This window comes from Passer domesticus, chromosome 4 (assembly GCF_036417665.1).
Source record: "Passer domesticus isolate bPasDom1 chromosome 4, bPasDom1.hap1, whole genome shotgun sequence".
Lineage (NCBI taxonomy): Eukaryota > Metazoa > Chordata > Aves > Passeriformes > Passeridae > Passer > Passer domesticus.
The window spans coordinates 23,491,873-23,510,215 of record NC_087477.1 but is presented as its reverse complement, the minus strand read 5'-3'; the positions used below and the strand labels follow the sequence as shown (position 1 = coordinate 23,510,215).

The window sequence follows — 18,343 nt, the reverse complement described above, 5'->3', positions numbered from 1 at the left end:
CTCTAAGAAGTGAATGCTTAACCCTAATGAAGAAGCCAATGTCCTCAAGTGCTTGTTTTGAAGTGTTCAAAAGTTAATTATATTTGACTTCTATTTGGTGTGAATTACATGGAAATGTCTCTAGGTTTTTGTATAATTTGGGACTTTTTGTGTCTTTTTAAAAATTAGTTGCAAGTTCCCATCTCTTTATTTAGGGCCTCCATGCAAAAGGTAGGAAGACTCCAGATTACTCCTCAGCAATAGATAGAAGCTTTTACCAGGATGGTATCCTGCTGACAACAGTTACTGTGAGCTGTCAGAGCTCACCTTTTAAATTAATTATATTATTTCAGCTCACCTTTGTAATGAGTTATGTCTGACTGATAGAAGTCCTTTTGAATTGTTACAGCATTTGCATGTCCTGGGGGTCTGGTTTGTTTGTTTGCTTAGGGGTTTTGGAGGGTTTTGTTTCTCTGATATGGGATAGTTACTCTAGTTACTATTGTTTCTTTGATGTGATTTAGTTACTCCAGGGATTGGTCACCCCATGGGGAATGCTCATCTTCCCTTAGGGTTTTGAATTTAAAGTTTCCCATAAAGTATTGAATGATACCCCATCCGCTTTGATCATCTAGAATCTAGAGATAGCATACATCCTTCTGCACATCAACTTACTTGGATCTAGATTTATGCTGGTAATTAGAGGAGAAACACCAGAGATGTTGAGGACTTAAGGCTCTAGAAGTAGAGGGCCAAGGCAAAAGGGCAACTCCTGTTCATTGATACAATGCAACAGTGAGATTTCACCCACACCTTCTATGCACTGTCCATTTTTATCTGAACAGGTATTTCAGGAAACATGCTTCATCTTGCTATCATGGTTGCCTGAAAGATCTTTAAAATTAACAAAATGGTGATTTCCAGTTCCAGCATGTCTTGCTATTAAAACTGTCAGTCATCTTTGGAACTCTGTAAGTAACAAGACCTCTGCAGCCTGCACTCCCTCTGACTATGTTGTAGCTTGGTCACAGCTCTTACTGAGGACACCAGATCCCAGACTGAACACTTTATATGCAGGGAAGGCCAAGTAGTACTGAGGCCCTTTTACTCAGTTACAGTTCAAGCTACTCTTCAGTTAGCATTTACATTCATGAAGGCATGATGAAGTAATAATTCTAGTTTCTGTCTAATGTAAAGCTCACTAAAAGTATAGGAAAAAGTAACATTTCTAACTTGGCTTAGTGGTCTCCCACATGGAGAAGTGCAAGTTTTAGCTTTTTACAACAGTAGGTGCAGTCTACCAATCCTTTTACTTTAGCAAGAACAGAAAAAGTAGACAGAAATTTAAGATTGATGGCTGAAAACAGCAAGTGAGTCTGGAACTGAAGCTTTGTTAAAGCTAGATTCATTAACTCCGGTTTAATCTCAATTCCATCTAGTTTTTCAGACAGTTCAGCTATGTAAAAATCATTAAGATGATTACTAACCCTACTGCTTTTTCACCTTTTGACTACAGATAGTAATAAGAAGGTTTAGGGTTTACAAATGTTAAACCAAACTAATTGAGACAAATGAAGTTTTTATTTGGTGTAAAGTCAGAAATACAACATCTTCAAAATGTTCATAAGTTAAATGAAGGCCACAGTAATGGGATGTAAAATGGCATGGAGATTAAATAACTGCTGTATACACACTGATGGATAAAATACCACTATCCAAACTACAATACAAAACTGTGATTTTAAAATCACTTTATATTAGGAATTGCTGAAGTCTAGCAAGCGCATGCTGTGTTACCAGGTGATCTACAGTGCAGATGGAGATGGCAGTTACATGGTTTTAAAGCTATGATGGCTGTAATGCAATGCAATCTTCAGAAGTCAAGTGCTTGCTGTGATTTTTCTTCTTTTAATGCTCAAACTCTGGACTAGCCATGTGATCTACTCTACCTGCTAATTTAGAGTTCCAGCAATGTGAGAAAGTAGTCCATAGAAGATTAGAATTAATTCTAGGTGTTGACAAGGACCCCGTGACACAAATGGTATCATCCATTTTTCATCATTGGGTTTCTTGACCCAGACTTGTAAACAGCCCTCAAGACTGTACAATTAGTGCTTTGTTTGCAGTGTTTTGCCTTTGTTTAGAGTCTTTGGACTCCGGTGAGCATTCTACAACTATTTTAAATGGGAAGAAATGGGCAACCTCACCTTTGGGAGGGGGAAACCTCACAATGCCAACTTACACTTGAGACACAGCAGTACCTAACTAAGAAACTTGGGATTTGAGAGGGATTTATTATTCTATAACACTGACTCATTCACACGATGCTTCAGAGAGATCCTTGAACTAGTGGTTTCCTTTTAAAAGGTCAAGTTAAATGGCTTCATTAGTGAAGCAGCAACTCAGTCCTAGCCAACATCCATAAGTAAGGCTGCAGTGCTGCTGTAGGGCAAGATGAAACAGGTGCAACTAAGTAGTGCTAAAATTTACATACTTGTTTGTATTTCAGCTTCTGCTCTCCCTTAATACTGATTATGCTGGACATGCTGCTTCTGTGGGGAGTGCTCAGACCCATCTGGGCTGAGCTCCCCTACAAAACCTAACATCCAAGACAGGAAAAACCAGCACCTTGACACCAGGCATTGCTCAGAGCAGCGCAGTTTTGAGAGGCAAAATCGACCTTTGTTCCACTGCATCTGTCTGCTTTAGATGTTTCTAGGCAATGCCTGCAGAAGCACTTTGCAAGTGCAGGCTGTGAGGCAGGAAAAGACCTGCTCTGAGGCTCTGCAAAGACAAGTTTGGCACTGCAGGAGGAAAGTAAAAGGTGGGAAGGAAAAGACTTGTTCTCAGTTCCTCACTTCACACTGTTCACAAGCATGAGGAGCATTGCTGATCTCTTCTTGCCAAGTTTATCACTCAGGTTTTTACTTTACTTTTCATCACACATCAGAAGAACTTCAGGAAGATCATACTTGTGATGATGTGCCTGGGCATTCTTCAGGGAAATGGGAAAGTAGCAATGGTTTCAAGTGTACATATGACATCTGATACTGCATCAGTTTGGTATTTCCCTGATAAGTTGCTTACCCTTGTTGCTCCTCTTACCTTCCCCCTTCCCAAAAACATCTGAGGTGTTTTTCTGTAAGTAAGCCCTGCAAGCAATGTCATACTGTTCCTACTTCACAGAAATGCTTAACTAGTATATAGGTTTTTGTTTTGTTTTGCAGAACTGTGAACAGCACTATGCAGTAAACACATCTCAGGTGCAAAAAAGTGATGCAATAAAGTCTGAATATTTTTATCAAATGGGGTTTCAACGCAATATTGTAACACAATATAGTCAAGAAATCTACCCTAAGATCTTAGAATGCCAACAGGCCTTTGTTTAACGTGACAAAGTAATCTTCTTTTCAACAAGATATGGTAATTTTTAAAACAAATACAAAAATTTTGTAATTATCTACACTACATTTGCACATTACTCAATCTTAATACACAATCTTCTGTCTCCTGTTCATGATAATGCTCTTAATTCTGTTTATTATCCAAGTCTATAATCTTTGAGAATCCAGTAAGCCACAAACTAAAGTATTTTAGCTTATGTAGCCTATGCCAGTTAAAACAAAACAAAAAAACCCCAGCAGCAATACAATTACATAATCTGTGAGTCAACCCTTACTTCCTTTTGCTTTTTGTGTCAGTTGTTTGGAAAACACTAGATGCTGACATCAGATTTTCTATATATTGTCCAAGAACTTGGTTTTCTGATTTCAGTTTCAAGTTTTCTTCCTTAACAGCATCTACTCGTGCTGAGAGATCTGTGAAGGTGATATTATAAGAAAAATATTATACACTATTACATACAATAACGAATATGTTCTATGGGCCTACATCAGAGTAGTCACACCTTTAATCCAGAAAACATTACCATAGGGTATTATAAAACATTCTCCTACTAATGTTTTACCTAAAGGCCATTTTTCCTCCATTATTTTGTAGTACAGTATTTTGACCAACTCGTTAAACTGACTGCTAGTCTGTAAGTTTATTGCTTTCTTGAATTTTTGAATTAAGCTATTGCAAACTAAATGACTTGGAAACAAAAGTTCAGTGACGAGCAGCCTCAGATGTGTGTCTTCTAATAAGCACAGACACATTAGCTGTATCACCTGTTCTACTTGCTGTGTACTACCAAGGTTGAGCAAATGTAATATTGCATAAAAAGGAAGAAAAAAACTATTTCCAAGACCTTGGTTTTGTACCTTCAACTATACTAAGTGACATACTGCTGGACACTGTGACTAAGGGCAGAGCAGTCAGGTTCTCTTTTGCTTATTACTGTGTACTTGTAAAAAATCTGATATGTCAGGCTGCTAACCTTCAAGTGTGTGCTGCAGTTCCAAAACTTGATTAATAAGCCGTGTTTTCTCTTCTAATTCCACCTGATTCTCAGCCTCAACAGCTGCAATAAAGCACAAGAGTTTTAGTGCAACCTCTGCTAACAATTAAAAATTATACTAAATAGAATAACAATGAAGAACAAGAACATTAAGAATTTATACCATCCATATCAGCGTTCATCATTGTGGTAGGGGCTCTTTCCACTTTTGAAGAGAGTTTTCTTGAGCGATACTCTGGTTAAAGGAAAAAAAACGGAGGCAGCAATTATTGGAACTTCCATTATATTTGAATTTTAGATGTATTTTTGTAATTCTGAAGGGTCAGTTGCTGGTAGAGCAACGTTCTTCATCGTTCTTTAATTGTTTTTCCTAGGCCTAATGCTGTACATGCCTAAGGTTCGTTGAGTAACTATGCCTTTGTTTACAAAAATAACTGCTCTAGATTACTGCAAAGCACTAAATACCGCCGTTTCAGTGATGTAATCGCCGCCTTCCCAGCTGTGATCATTCTGGATCACGGGTTATTTTAGAACTGGATATTCCTGACGGCCGAAGCGGAATGCTGCTGCATTGTCCCCCCGCCACCCCTGGCCAGCGCACGGGCCTGCGGGACGGCGCTGTCCGTACAGCCCGTTCGCATCCCGGCCCGGAGCTGCGGGACGGGGCAGATGCGGCACCAGCAGCGCCCGCGGCCGGGCTCGGCAGCACTGCAGAGGGGCGTCCCCGCAGGAGCCGCCCGGCCCTGCCCGCGCATCCTCCCGTGCACTCCCGACATGGGTCGGACCCTCGCTCCCTCCCTCCTTCTGTCCGTCCCTCTCTCCCTCCCGCCTGCCGCGGCCGCCCCGCACCTGCCCCGCTGCCGCCGCCGCCGCCTCCCGCGGGCTCTGCCCCGGCACGGCCCGGCCCGGCCCGGCCCGCTCCGCGCTGCCAACGCGCCTGCGCCGCGCCGGGCGGGGCGGGGCGCGCGTCTGGGCCGTGCCCCTCACAGGCACAGCCCGCTGAGCGGCCAGCGAGGGGATGTGTGATCGGTGCCTTGTGCGCCCACATGCCGCCGCTGTTCGAGGCTGTGGGCGCTCTGCGTGGTGTTCGGAAGAGATTAAGACAAGGCATTTGTTCCCTGGTGTGGAACCCGTTCGGATTTAGGCCGGTTGGCAAAGCCTGAGGGAGGTCCGAGGAAACGGCGGTGCGTGGCTGCTGTTAACGCCCCGGTGCTTTTGTGTGGGCTCTGGGAGAAAGGAGCCTCCCGGCGAGCTTTCCCTGCCGCAGTTCAGTGCCCTGTGCCCCTGTGGCCTTTTCCACAGCAGTGTCCGGAGTAAGAAACTCGTGGTTTGGCTCCGCGCCTTGGGTCTCACAGCACGAAAATCCCATCACATAACAACCTCATTAACTTCACGGAGCTGCTCTCATCTAATGGCTCAGCAGCTCCGAAACAACACTCGTGTGTCATTGTTTTTCCCTGGCTCCCTGGAGGGAATAACCCTTGCGGAACACGCTGCGCAGGGCTCTCACGTTAATGTCATAGCACAGTCTGTGAGACACAGCAAAGGAATGGAAAACATTCGTGACCTGAGCTAATTTTGGTGGCTTCACTGAAGTGACTGCACTGCACTACTTATAGTACAGTCAAATACCATGTAGTTTGAACCATATGTTGCAGTGAAATATATTAATATTGTACCTGTAAATTGCAGTTATATATCTAGTTGTAAATAAATAATTCAGTGCTGTGCAGACACTCAGGAAGATAAAGGCATTTGGGAAGTGAGCCCTCTACTGTATTTTTAAATACACTTCAGAAAGTGTATATTTCTAACATCATCTTCTGTCTGCCTCCACACTATTACCGTGTCAATGACTTTTTTTAACCTTAAAATCAGATAAATTCAGATTAGACTGAATGCTATTCAAGGTCTGACAATGTACTGTAATTAGAGTCTTGCTATCCATCTGTCCTGGAAAATGAACCTGTTTCCAGTTCCATTAGCTAGTTTACTTAAGCATCTCTACAGAGGGAATTTTCAACACAGCAATCCTTCTTATTTCTTGGAAGCCGTCCTCTCAGGTGGTAGCTGGGCTTTAGGAGCTTGTTGGAAAGTTTCCTTGATTGCTGTTTATTAAATGCCAGATGCTTGCACTGTTTCGATCTTGCTTGCTGCACTGGCAAACCTGGCAATCAGCAGGTTCTCCTAATTCTTTCTAATGAGACAATCCCCAGCACTTGCATTAACAGGGGGAAAAATTATGGGCAGATTCTCCAGGTGGGTACAAATGCATGGAGACCTTGCTTACCTGCTGAAGGACATGCTGTGTTTTTATACTGTAAGAGGGGGAAAAATTATTGTGGGCTGATCTTGAGGAAATGCACCCCTCTGCTGCATAAATTCCACTTTTCTTGGTGTATTACAGTTAGAGATTATTTCCAAAACTGTCCCAAAATGAGCAAAAGGGGGAAATCCTTGATGTTGAATTACAGGACAGAATGGGAACCAGACATATTGGCTCCTGTGCTGTTGCAGCTAAAACAGTAGCAGTAATTTCAAGAGCTGCTGGTTTACCTCCTGTTTCCTTTTTGGTGTGTGCACCGTTGGGGTTCATTCTGCTTTGCCTGGTTGTGGTTTCTCACTGTAGTACTTTCTTTTGCTTCTGAACTCTGAGCGTGAGCACCAGGATGAACACCTCTTCAGAAATCAGCCTCCATGAGAGGTTTTTTTGGTTTTCCTACAGAGAAAGCTGTTGTTCTGAGCTTCCACTGTTGGCATTGCAGAGGGGTTATCAGCAGGGAGCAGGTGACATTTCTAGTCTGCAGAGTGCTGTGTGTTATGAGGTTAGCTTGGAACGGTGCAGGGACCCAAAGGTTTGGATTGATACTGCTGCGTGCCAATTCCACAGAGAGAATGCCTAGATCATCCTGTGTTCTCTTAAAAAGGCTTGTATTCCTAACCCTTCCTCTGTTTGCCAGTGCAAAGAAGGCAGCTCCAGAATTCTGAATATCCTGTGCACCGCTACTTTTAAACAAACACCAGAAAACATGCACACACTCAAAAAAAACCCCAAAACACTAAAGCAAAAATGCCCAAACCAAATATATGACAGAACAAAGGTCCACAGCCCAAAGTATTCTTGTATGAGAAACCAAGAAACCAGAAGCTTAATGTATCACAAGTTACCTGCTGCCTTTTTAAATTCCACACCTGTCTTACGTTGTGTAATATCTTATAAATTAAAATTTTTTGTGCACTTTAATTGTAAAGCTTTAGGGACTTATGAAGTATCCCCAACAATCAGATTCCTTTTATAACTCAGAATGTATCCCAGGGAAGGCACCTATGCATATTATGACACCAAACTGCGTGGGAGTGTTGTTCTGACAGGTCCTGCACTTGGGTCACAACAACCCCAGGCAGTGCTACAGACTATTTTCCAAGCCATTTGGTTAAATCAGAGGAGGCATTCATGATATTGTCACTGTATTAAATTTATAGCAACAAGTTTCAGTTTACAAATGCAGCTGTCTATACTCACTTGTATCCTAAGTTCTAGTTAGTTTCTAAAAGTAGCTGATGTCGCTGGCAAAAGGAATCAGTTTATTCAGTTTCACTGAAAGAGCAATTTTTCCTTGAAATAAAATAACCTCCCTTGGATAAAATGTATCGTTAATAGATTACTTGAATTCATATACAGGTAAAGTTACAAACTGAGAGGAGAGGGTTTTATTGCTCGGCACTCAGACTCTCAGTCATTGCTGCTAATGGCAAACACTTTCAGACATTTTATTTCCAAAACTCTGGTTTACATCCTGTTTTTCCCATGGCACACAGTGCAAACCAACAAGCCCCTGACTTCCCTTCTGGTGACCAGGCAGCAGGGGCGCCTGCACGAGCTGACTGATGACAGAGGCTTCACTGTTCACCACTACAATGAAATGTATCCTTTTCTGCACTAACTAACAGAGGAAGGCATTGTACCATTGCTGAGATGACTTTGCTGTTTGAACTGTACTGCTTGCACCTCTGACTAATTATTGCCACAAAGAAAAAGACAAAAAGGAACACAAGTGGCTTAAGTGTTTTTCCTTGCATTGCTAACTCTCGAGACCTTTTACATCAAATCTTCGTTCTTTTGTTTCTTTGCAGAAATAACAGACTCTGAGGAGGATTTTTTTTTTCATGTAATGTTGCTTTACACCAAATTCTCTGCAATTCTTGTTACTCTTCCAGAGTAACCTCAAAAAACTTTTTTAGCCTAGTGCATATTCTTGAGCAAATTTACAATGGGGGTCTTCTGTTAAATGCAGAATTTGAGTACTTCTTAGTTTTTGCTTTTTCCAACTAAATCAATTTATACAAAATGAGCAAATATTTGGCTTACATTGTTCTAACTCATCTGTGTCCCTGCTTATTGTTTATGTCTTGGTTTTGCCTTAGGTCTAAGTGAGAATGAGACCTCATCAGATGATGTAACCTGTACAGTTGGAATGAAAAAATGCCATCCCTTTAGAAAGTCTACAAAAAGCAAACCTCAGGAAGTAATAATTTATTTTTATCCCTGAAGAGGCCTGCCTTCATATAGCTACATGCAGCTGTATAGCCAACACAGAGCTGCATCCTGTCCTGTGCAAGACTGAGCATGAGAGCAAAAGTTCTCATTTCTACTGACTCCACAAAAATGCTTTTTTGAATAGACTGAGGAATTGAACACTTTGCAGCTTTGGGCTGTGAATACCAACATGTATTACACAACATTATTCTCTTAACTGTTTGATCCTCCTGGTAATCATCATCTATGGTTTGCCACCAGGTTTTGTGGAAGGATATTTAGCAAGGTTCCATAGAGCTTTACTGGTAACTTAATTAGATGAAAAACTTTTGTATTTCTATAAGTTAAGGGTTTGTATCTGCTTTTAAAAGGAGGGGTTGGAAGAGAAACGTGGTCACTAATGTTGGTTTTCTGTAAAGCATATTTGAAAAAAGAGTAAGATAATTTCTAGGTACTCTTCAATGAGTAAAGAGGGCCTTGATCTGCTTATTCAGCATTGATTACAAGTACAGTAAAGAAATTTTTGCAGATATTAGACAACATTTCACTGTTTTGTTTTACTTTTGGTTTGATTTGCTCTGTGCTTTTGTTTGGGTTGGTCATTTTTTGAGGGAACTTTTATCTAGTGCTGTGAATTTCTAAATTGGAAGATATTTCTTTCACTAAAGGTGAAAACATTTTCACATGTTTTGCTCGATTTCATGTGCTGTTAATATTGCTATTAAAATACTATCCACAAAGTTTCTATCTTGCTACCATTTTGTGTTTGTGTTAATTTACATGTTTTATTTTTAATACCTGCATACGTAACAAATAGAAAGACACTGCTGTTTTGAAAGAGCAGTAGCTATTAAATATTCATAGCTTGTGCTTGGTTAAGGAGGCTCAGTAACCCCTGTTGCTTTGACACAATGGCTTTTCACTGTACCATGGAAACTTTGATATGAAGGCTGTATTCTGATTATTGCTCAGATTGTACATATATAGCATGTTGTTCTACTTTGCCTGTTTAGTATCTTTCCAATATGTTTTAAGAAATGGGGGGAAAACCTTATGCAGTAACAGATGTGTTTAAGTTCACTAAAACCAGTGCACCTTTGTGAACCTTTCTAATATTTTAATTTTGTCATTTTAATATTTAAATTTTGTCTTAGGTTGCAAATGCAAGGTGTGGCAGGAGGTGTGTATTCTATTGCCATCTGTTAGAACCAGGTGGGGCAGTTTTCTTTATTTCTTCCACAACCAATCCTCCCTCGGGGGAATATATTCTGTTAATGGGCCATTGAGTGTCACTGCACAGCTGATAAAACTACATCATCCCATTGGAGATGCTCCACCCAGGGGGAGGAGCCAAACATTCCTACCTGGAGACAGTTGGAGCTTTGGAACACCACAGTGAGCCTTTTCTACTGGATTCCAGAGGAGCAGCTTTCTTTTCCACTGGATTCCCAGAGGAAGACCAGGCCCATCTACACCACCACTGGATCTTCAGGGGAAAACTCCACCCTTCTGCAGGATCACTGCTTTAACAGAGCCACATCTGCCACTCCAGCAGGACTGCAGCCACCATTTAATGGGACTGCTACAACACCCTGACCCACAGGGTGTCAGGTTGTGTTCTGACTCTATCAGTGTCTTTCTTGTACTATTGCATTTGTATTTTAATTTTCCTAGTAAAGAACTGTTATTCCTATTCCCATATATTTGCCTGACAGCCCCTTAATTAAAAAATTATAACAATTGCGAAGGAGGGGGTTTACATTTTCCATTTCAAGGGAGGCTTCTGCCTTCCTGACAGCAGACACCTATCTTTTCATACCAAGACAGATTTTGGTGCCCCATTTGGGGCCCAAGAGCATAGAAAGAAATGGGTGAAAAAAGGAATAACAGCTCTTGAGTAACCTAACTTTTTTGTGTGCTAGATCTAGAAACCTCATTAGGTGTCACCATATGGTCCAGCTTACCCTGGTTTGGGTGGCATGTGATTGTGGCTAAATTTCTCCCATTTGCAAACCCTTTTCTAAGGGCTACTGTGGCTGTTATCCAGTTTGCTTTATGGGTTAATAAGGTGGGGAATTGATGGGTTTTTAACTTCCTCTGCAAGGTGGGCACATGGAGTCAGAGCTATCACACACTGACTGTATGTTTTTGGGGTTATTTTAATAATGGTATCTACTGTGAGGAAATGACACCAGGGCACATTTTCTCACAACCCTTCACCCAGCTCTTTGGGTCTGGCCCACCAGTTTTCAAAGGGTTCAAACCTTCTCTAAATACTAATTATATCATACAGTGACTGGTGTTGCTGATATGCCTGTCCTAGTTAGCATTCAGAGGCAAGGGAAGATTGACTTGGATAACCACCCACCCCAGAGAACAGGGATGCTGTCCCAGAACCTGACATGGCCCCAAAAACTAGGAATGCTGCCACAGAACCTGAGATTTTCCATTTCAAGGGAGGCTCCTTCCTTCCTTAGCAAACATCTGTCTTTTCAAACCAAGACAATAATTAATGAACACTTGGTTGTTCTCAGACAAAGTTCACTTAGGATATACATATTGCAAGCCTAGTTTCCTTACTCCTTGCTCAAACTTGCTCTTGTCTATCCTGAGGAATCTTTTTCTCTCTCTCTCACTGTGTAGACTTTTAGGTTCCCTGCTCTACTGGAATTGATGTTATTCTCCAGTCTTACTGTTAGACCCATAAGGCTCACTGTCTTTGTTAGCTTCAGTGCCCCAGAGTTACTGTAATTAGTCTTCTGCTGGGATAGTTAAAGAAGACCATTTCCTACAAAGTATATCCTGGTCTCTTCCTGTTATAGGTTAGGAATTTTCTTATACTTTCTAACCTCCAAGTGTTGCCAGAAGAAATGGATCAGGGTTAACATGTTCTCCATGAATCATATTTACTCTCTGTGCCTTCAAGCTATAACCTCGCCTGAAAATGTCACTTATTTTCAGTTATTCTGATTTTGCTTCTACTTTTGGACTGGCAGTCCCCACTTCTTCACTACCAGGGGAAACACTGTAATTCTGGTAGCTGATCTTTTATAAAGAAGGTTCTGTGTTTTGAACATGATCTTTCTCTGACCCTGGGTGTTCTGCTTCAGTCAGGAGTCCAGCAGATTTGAAGTGCTCAGTTTCTGAGGTGCAGTACAGTCCTATTTGCTGTGTTGCTGAGGAGATCTCTTTTATAGCAGTGACATCTGTCAGGGCTTAGCTTTGAGTATCAAGCCCCAAATACCAAGACTGACTTGGAAACCCACTGGCAGTTGGTGCTTGGATAAGAGGGTTTTTAACCTTGCTCTATTTTCCCATGGGTATTACCATTTTCCAAGCTGCAGGGTGCTGAGGTTAGAGCAGGAGAAGAGGCTGGTGGGTGTTTGCTTTCTGAAGAGACTTTACATCTCATGAAAGACTAAGATAGTCATATGGCAAAAACACCCCCCTGACAGAGCAGGTTGAAACCGGTCCAGTATTATGGAATCATCCCTAACTCAGCTTCTTCTGGATGCTGTGCAAAGACAAGATGAACGTGCCACTGAATGCAACCCCCCAGTCTGTTCTTGGTATGTTATCAGCTATGCAACGTCACAAAACTGTGTCCTGTACAATACCTTTTCTCTACTCTTCTACACCCTGCTGCAGGAAAAGAGTGAGATTCATTGTCAACAGAACCCTGCATTGTTCTACAGCTTGGTCCAAGCTCTGACAAATTGTCTTCATGAGAATAGTTTCTGCCAACCATATCTTGGTGTCAGCAGCCCTGTATGATGTACAGACAAAGTCCGTTCAAACATCCAGCTCAGCCCCCTCACACCAATATGGAATTGCTAATAGAAAATTATGTTCTAAAAATAAGATTAACTTAGTGGAATTTGGGGTTTTTTTTTAATATAGGAGGCAAATACAGCATGCACAATAAGATTCTTAAAAAAAAAAAAAGGGGGGAAGGAAATGTAGCTTGTGTTGTTCAAAAAATAAGCCCTACAGATCCCTAGTAGTGTGAATTAGCACAGCTCTTTGGCAGCAATGCTGACATAATCAAGTTGATACTCTGGCCAGACGTTTCTAAATAATTTATTATTAATTCATATTAACTCAGTTCATTTTCCCACTATGTAGGACTCTCCTACTTCCCCTTCCAAGTAATTTTTATTCCGTAAGTGGAGAGGAGGAGGGTGGAGGGATAGGCAGTCTTTGCTTTTGGAGTTTCTTTTAAAACAATTAACAGTGGGGATCTAAAATATCACCTTATTTCCATTACCAATTAAATTGCATCACTTCTTGCGAGTTTTTGCTGGAGTATGTCAGCGGTTTATTATTCTGTATGCAGCATTATCTGTATTTTATTTGATGGTAGTAACTACTTAGTAAATACTTCTGTAACAGTGTCTCTGTAACCAGTAAAAGGCTCTCTGTGCTCAGATGATGAGTGTATATTGCCAAGTGTGAATATATGAAAACTGTGGTAGCCTCGTAGCCTCCATAGCCCCAAACCCTCAATTCTTTTCCCATCACAAGGCTTATTCAAACCACTCAACAAAAAAAGTTTGCTTGAGGGTATTTGCTAAAAATACCTTGTACCTGGTAATCAGGACAATCTTGTCTGCTCTAACAGTGCTGTTATTCAGCCTTTGGATTTGCATTGTATCAGCAGGGTAATGCAGTCTCTTACCTGAATCATCTGCCAAAGAAATGTTGGTGAATGTGCCATCCTCCTCGTCCAAAGGTAACTCCATTTTCCTGCCTTTTCCCAAAGTTTTTGAGATGTGTGTTAGGCATGGCAGTTGTCAGCCATTTTCAAGTGCACACGTGACTTCTCTGGTTAAATCTTTAATGAGTCCAGCGCAGGTGTTACTGGCAGCTGCACACGCCTTGCTCTGTGTGCCATCTCCTCTGAACCTTGAGCTCTTTTGCGGAAATCATTCAGCTGGAAAGTTTCTGACTTCTCACTGCTTTGTCAAACAAATGCTGAAAAAACACTGCTATTACAAGTTCTTTCTATAACAGAATTTTATGCATCCTGGCTGTCTTTTTGTTGTCATTCTCCTTTATTTTCTCTAGGGCTGCACAGGGGGGATTTTCTTGGAGGGATTTTTGATAGAGAAAGCAAAAGTAACTTAGTGTTCAAGAAATGTTGCTTACAGTCCATGAAAATGCAATGGACAGAACCTGAGAGCAGCAATTTTAAAATACAATCTTCAAATACTTAGGAATGCAAGTGACTATATTTACATGAAACAGCTGCATCAAAACCATTAGGTAATGTGAAAAAGTGAAGGTATGTAAGTGAGTGTCAGAAGTTCTGTGGTAGAAGACAGAGGAGTAAAGAAGAGAAATCAAGTTCAAAGAAAACCCCACTTTAGTCATCTTGTTTTGCTTCTTAATGCTGGACATAGTTTGAACATACAAATTAAAAAATCACCTCAAACTGCTTACTTTAAGAATATATTAAGAGTATATTTTTTTTGTACTCCTGGAACACAGTATTTTTTCTTGCAATTAATTAGAAACTATAAAATGGCCTTGACCGAAGACAGAATAGTGAATAGTGGAATTACTATTTTCAGGGTGTTGTATCAGAATCTACTTGTCCTTTATTTTTTTAATTTCGTATTTAGAAAAAGACTGTTAATTAAGGGTGTTGACAAATACTTTTTTTTCTTAATTGTAATTCGGAGCCTTTCTAAAGTCTCCCTAAAAATCATATCCGAGTTTTGTGAAGCAATGACCAACTATCGAATGAGAATTCTCTGAATTTACAGTTTGCCTTTCACACTTTTGGATGTAATCTTGGACTCGTGAGACAGCTTCTATGTACAAAGGAAATGCATATAACTTTGCAGGACAAAGGACAGAAGACACAGAATCACAAAATTAATTAGGCTGGAAAAGACCTCTGAGATCATCAAGTCCAGAGGTCTCCTTTGATCACCACAGTGTCAACCAGACCATGGCATTGAGTACCACATCCAGCTGTTTCTTGAACACCTTCAGAGATAGTGGCTCCATCACTTCCCTGGGCAGTCCATTTCATAGTTAAAAAAAAACCCTTTCCCTTTTATCTCGTGATGTCCTGATATTTTACTGGTGAAAAAACATCTTTGGACAGGTGATGCCATGTTAAAGTACAAGTACCCATTTCTTGCTGTCACCATGTGTCATTTAAAAGGAGGAACACAAAGGAACAGCAGCAGACAGAAAAAAAGCTTAAAAGAAAGGTATGTAATGGAATTAACTGTCAGAGCAAAAGAAGTTTACTTATTTCCAAAAGTGAATTATTTTCAGTGGAGAAAATTAATGTAAAAGTTAATTTGGTTATAAACTATCAATTCATCTTTCTGAGGACTTCATTACCAAGTTGAGCAGAGGTTGTGGAATGCTGAGCAGCTGTCTGGCTGCCTTTTAAAATAGGTGTCAGGAACTGGCAGAGGAGGTTGAGGGTAAGGAAAGTATGGGGACAGCATCTTCTATAGCTTCTCCTGAGGCTTTTGTTTGATTTTACAGCAGTAACATCAGTTCATGTAGCCATGTGCTGGCCTGGTTTTGATGAGTGTTGATAACAAGCACATCAGCAGATCACTGTCTGGACTGTGGTGATTGCCATGAAAGCAATAGATAAACACCCAAGAATGTCTTCAGGCTTGGTACTGAAATGAAGCCCAAGATTTTGAGGTTGATCTGTGTCAAGGACACAAATGGAAAAGGGTGTAGATCCTTAGATTTAAAACACCATAGATAAACCTCTCTGGTAGTATGTTTGCATTTTCATTTCTGTAAGTACTGTGTAACTGTTTTCTAATTAAAGCGTTTTTACAGTGACCTGAAAAGGAAGCTGGCTCTGAGTTAAGTATGGGTTTGTGGAGTATTTTAGTGAAACCACAGCATGTGCTATGACTGCTGTACATACCAACACTGTAACAGTGCTTATAGCAGCGTGGCTGAGGCAGACTTCAATACCACTCCTTTCTTTAGGGTTCAGCCTTGCATTTTCAAACTGAGCTACAACATCAAAACATTCAACAGCTCTCTTCACCTGCTTAATTTGTTTCCTATTACAGTGCTAATTTCTTAGCTCTGTGAGTCCACAGATGTGGTGCTTTTTGGAAACAATTTTCAGTGGCTCTGTTTCAAAAAGGAAAGTTTAGCCAGTTGAGAGACATTTTTGTTGTCTGCACCACTTGGCAAAACCTCACTGACTCCTTGTCCCAAGGGCATAATCCTCTACGTGTTCCTGCTGTTGCTCTGGTACTATCTGTGTATGAATAATATAAAAGTTTTAGGATTTTTAATGTCAGAAAAACAAGAGAACATTACTGTTGCTTTCAGAGAACATTGGGACAGAGTCAGAGCACTGTTGGTAGGTAACATCCTTGTTGCAATGCAGTTGTAGTGGCTGATCTTCCATCAGGTTGCTCTGTGCAGTCCTAATGTGTTCTGCTTTTGTTATACAGGGGTTTGGTCAACTTGAACACAAGTTTTGCAAATGTGGATGAGTGTGATGTAAGCAATGCAGTGTGGTAAGTAAGCCACTAAAAACTCTGAAGTAAGGAAACTATGTTTTAGATTTTTAGGAAGTGCATTCTTCTGCTTTTATTCAGCACATTTAAAAACAAACCCAAAAATACTCCTTTTGATTTTTTTTTTTCCAAGACAATAAGCTCTGTGCAAAGAGCAGTATTTGGAATTATTTTTCTTACACAAAACATTCTAAAATGCATCCAACATATCAGTTTCCCACTGTATATAAACCACAGCATTTTAAAACTACATGCCTTGTTAGGAAATGGCAGCTGCCAGTCCATTTCTCTTTTAATGAACTTTGACAGAATGAGCTGTGGTGTGTGTTCAGTGCATGCTAATAAAGCATTAATCACACCAATGAGTTCACTGGATGTTCAATGCTTGGCCAACACTGTGGGACAGCAACCTACTTGCAGAACAGTTTCCTAAGGTGATAACAGAATTACCACCATTGTATTAAATGTGTTATTCACAAATTTCATCTGTAAGCTGAGCTATGTTTATACTTGTTAGTGTCTTAGGTGTTTATTTTCTTCCTCTGCTTCCTTCCTTACTTACCCCCTTATCTTTTAACATACTTACAAGCCATGTTGTGGCAGAAGTTGTCTTCCAACTTTTGATTTGGGAGATTTCAAGCTGCTCATGCTATGCAGATGCCCATCATTATCTGCAAATGCTGCTTCTGAAGCTGCATCTAAAATTGTCACCTAGGAATCATCCACAACTGCCCACTTGTACTCATATCCTTGGATTTACTACATTTGATTTTTATGAATGTGTACATATTGTTTTTTTCTGCAGGAGTAATTTTTTTTAATTTGGATCCTGTGTCTCAAAATGGGTGACTTGTTCATAGCATGTCTTAAAATAGACCCACTTTCATTCACACTTGCACATTCTAACCTCTCAGATTTGCTGTCCTGTGTCTTTCTAGACTTGAAGAACACCTGTCTTCTAAATTAAAAAAAAAAAAAATCTACTGCTTCAGACTGCTTCACATACTCCTTAAAGTTTAATTCTGTTATGATTCCTGTGTAAACCAGACAGTGATTGGGCAATGGATGAGCCTATCTATATTTCACTAGTGTGTGCTTTTCCATTTCCCATTCCTTTTTCTTTCATCTGATACATCATCTTTCTTAACTAGGTGCTTCAGCATATGTGCAGTGTGCAGCAGAACAGGACTTTGGAATGATCAATCTGCTCTACTCTTTGAATGAAAGCCCTTTCTGCTTCAGTTCATTGATCTATGATTCCAGAGATGGCAGTAATTTAGGAACAGGCCTCAAGTAATTTCTGCATCTCTGATAATATTTCACCATGTTCACTAAAGACACTAGGAAATTGTTGGTTAGCTCACCAGAGGGTACCAGTGTAAAAAATGATTTTTTTTTCTTTCATTACTCTATAGTCATCCTAACTATTTCCTCCATGTCTTTGGAATACAGAGATGTACAGAGCATTTGACCCTGTCCCACGGTGTGTGTTCCCTCTGCTTTTGGCAATGTATCTGACCACTAGCATCCTTCTGAAGTGAGTGTGACCAGAACAGAGGAACTCTTCCTTCTTCTTGGGCACCCCTAGGCCCCTAAAGGTGTGTAACCTGTTTGCTGCTTCTGTTCCATAGTGCAGATAAATGGAAAGCATTTCAGGTTTTAAATGTGTAGCCATTAAAATTGTCGTTGTCAAATGGATGGGGGAGGCTCAATCCAAAGAAAGCTTGTTGATTAACCAACAATTAAATGCATATAATACTAATAGATTTTACTTTGTAAAATGATTGCAGAAATCGATGGATCTCAGTGCAGCCATAGAAACTTTCTGCACAACAGTTTAATTGCTGAGATCTCTAGTTTGAGTACTTAAACAATGTAATTTAAGGACTGACTTCAGTGCTGGCC

The 18,343-nt window shown here is 40.5% G+C and overlaps 1 protein-coding gene and 1 long non-coding RNA gene across 3 annotated transcripts; one reads left to right on the top strand and one right to left on the bottom strand.

The window, feature by feature from the left end:
* Positions 1 to 1,541: 1,541 nt before the first annotated feature.
* On the bottom strand, positions 1,542 to 13,749 carry SCOC (short coiled-coil protein). Of its 2 annotated transcripts, none has more exons than XM_064416553.1 (4): positions 13,594 to 13,749; positions 4,542 to 4,613; positions 4,358 to 4,441; positions 1,542 to 3,797 (listed from the first exon to the last, which is right to left on the bottom strand). In XM_064416553.1, the coding sequence occupies exons 1-4, from the start codon at positions 13,655 to 13,657 to the stop codon at positions 3,655 to 3,657; spliced, it is 363 nt and encodes a 120-aa protein (XP_064272623.1). In that variant the 5' UTR covers positions 13,658 to 13,749; the 3' UTR covers positions 1,542 to 3,654. The 2 variants fall into 2 exon arrangements, with proteins under 2 accessions (XP_064272623.1, XP_064272622.1); XM_064416552.1 differs by lacking the exon at positions 13,594 to 13,749 and adding an exon at positions 5,228 to 5,363.
* Positions 5,379 to 15,752, top strand: LOC135298720 (uncharacterized). The gene is made up of 3 exons (XR_010360769.1): positions 5,379 to 5,562; positions 8,804 to 10,526; positions 13,576 to 15,752. It is a non-coding gene; the product is annotated as an uncharacterized LOC135298720 (long non-coding RNA).
* Positions 15,753 to 18,343: the final 2,591 nt, after the last annotated feature.

Bases quoted from the DNA above. Each gene is read 5' to 3' on its own strand.
- SCOC (XM_064416553.1), bottom strand. From the start codon at position 13,657: ATGGAGTTACCTTTGGACGAGGAGGATGGCACATTCACCAACATTTCT. The intron at 4,442-4,541 runs GTATAAATTCTT...GCTTTATTGCAG, and splicing joins GATGAACGCTGATATGGATG to CTGTTGAGGCTGAGAATCAG. The intron at 3,798-4,357 runs GTTAGCAGCCTG...TCACCTTCACAG, and splicing joins ACTGCAGCACACACTTGAAG to ATCTCTCAGCACGAGTAGAT.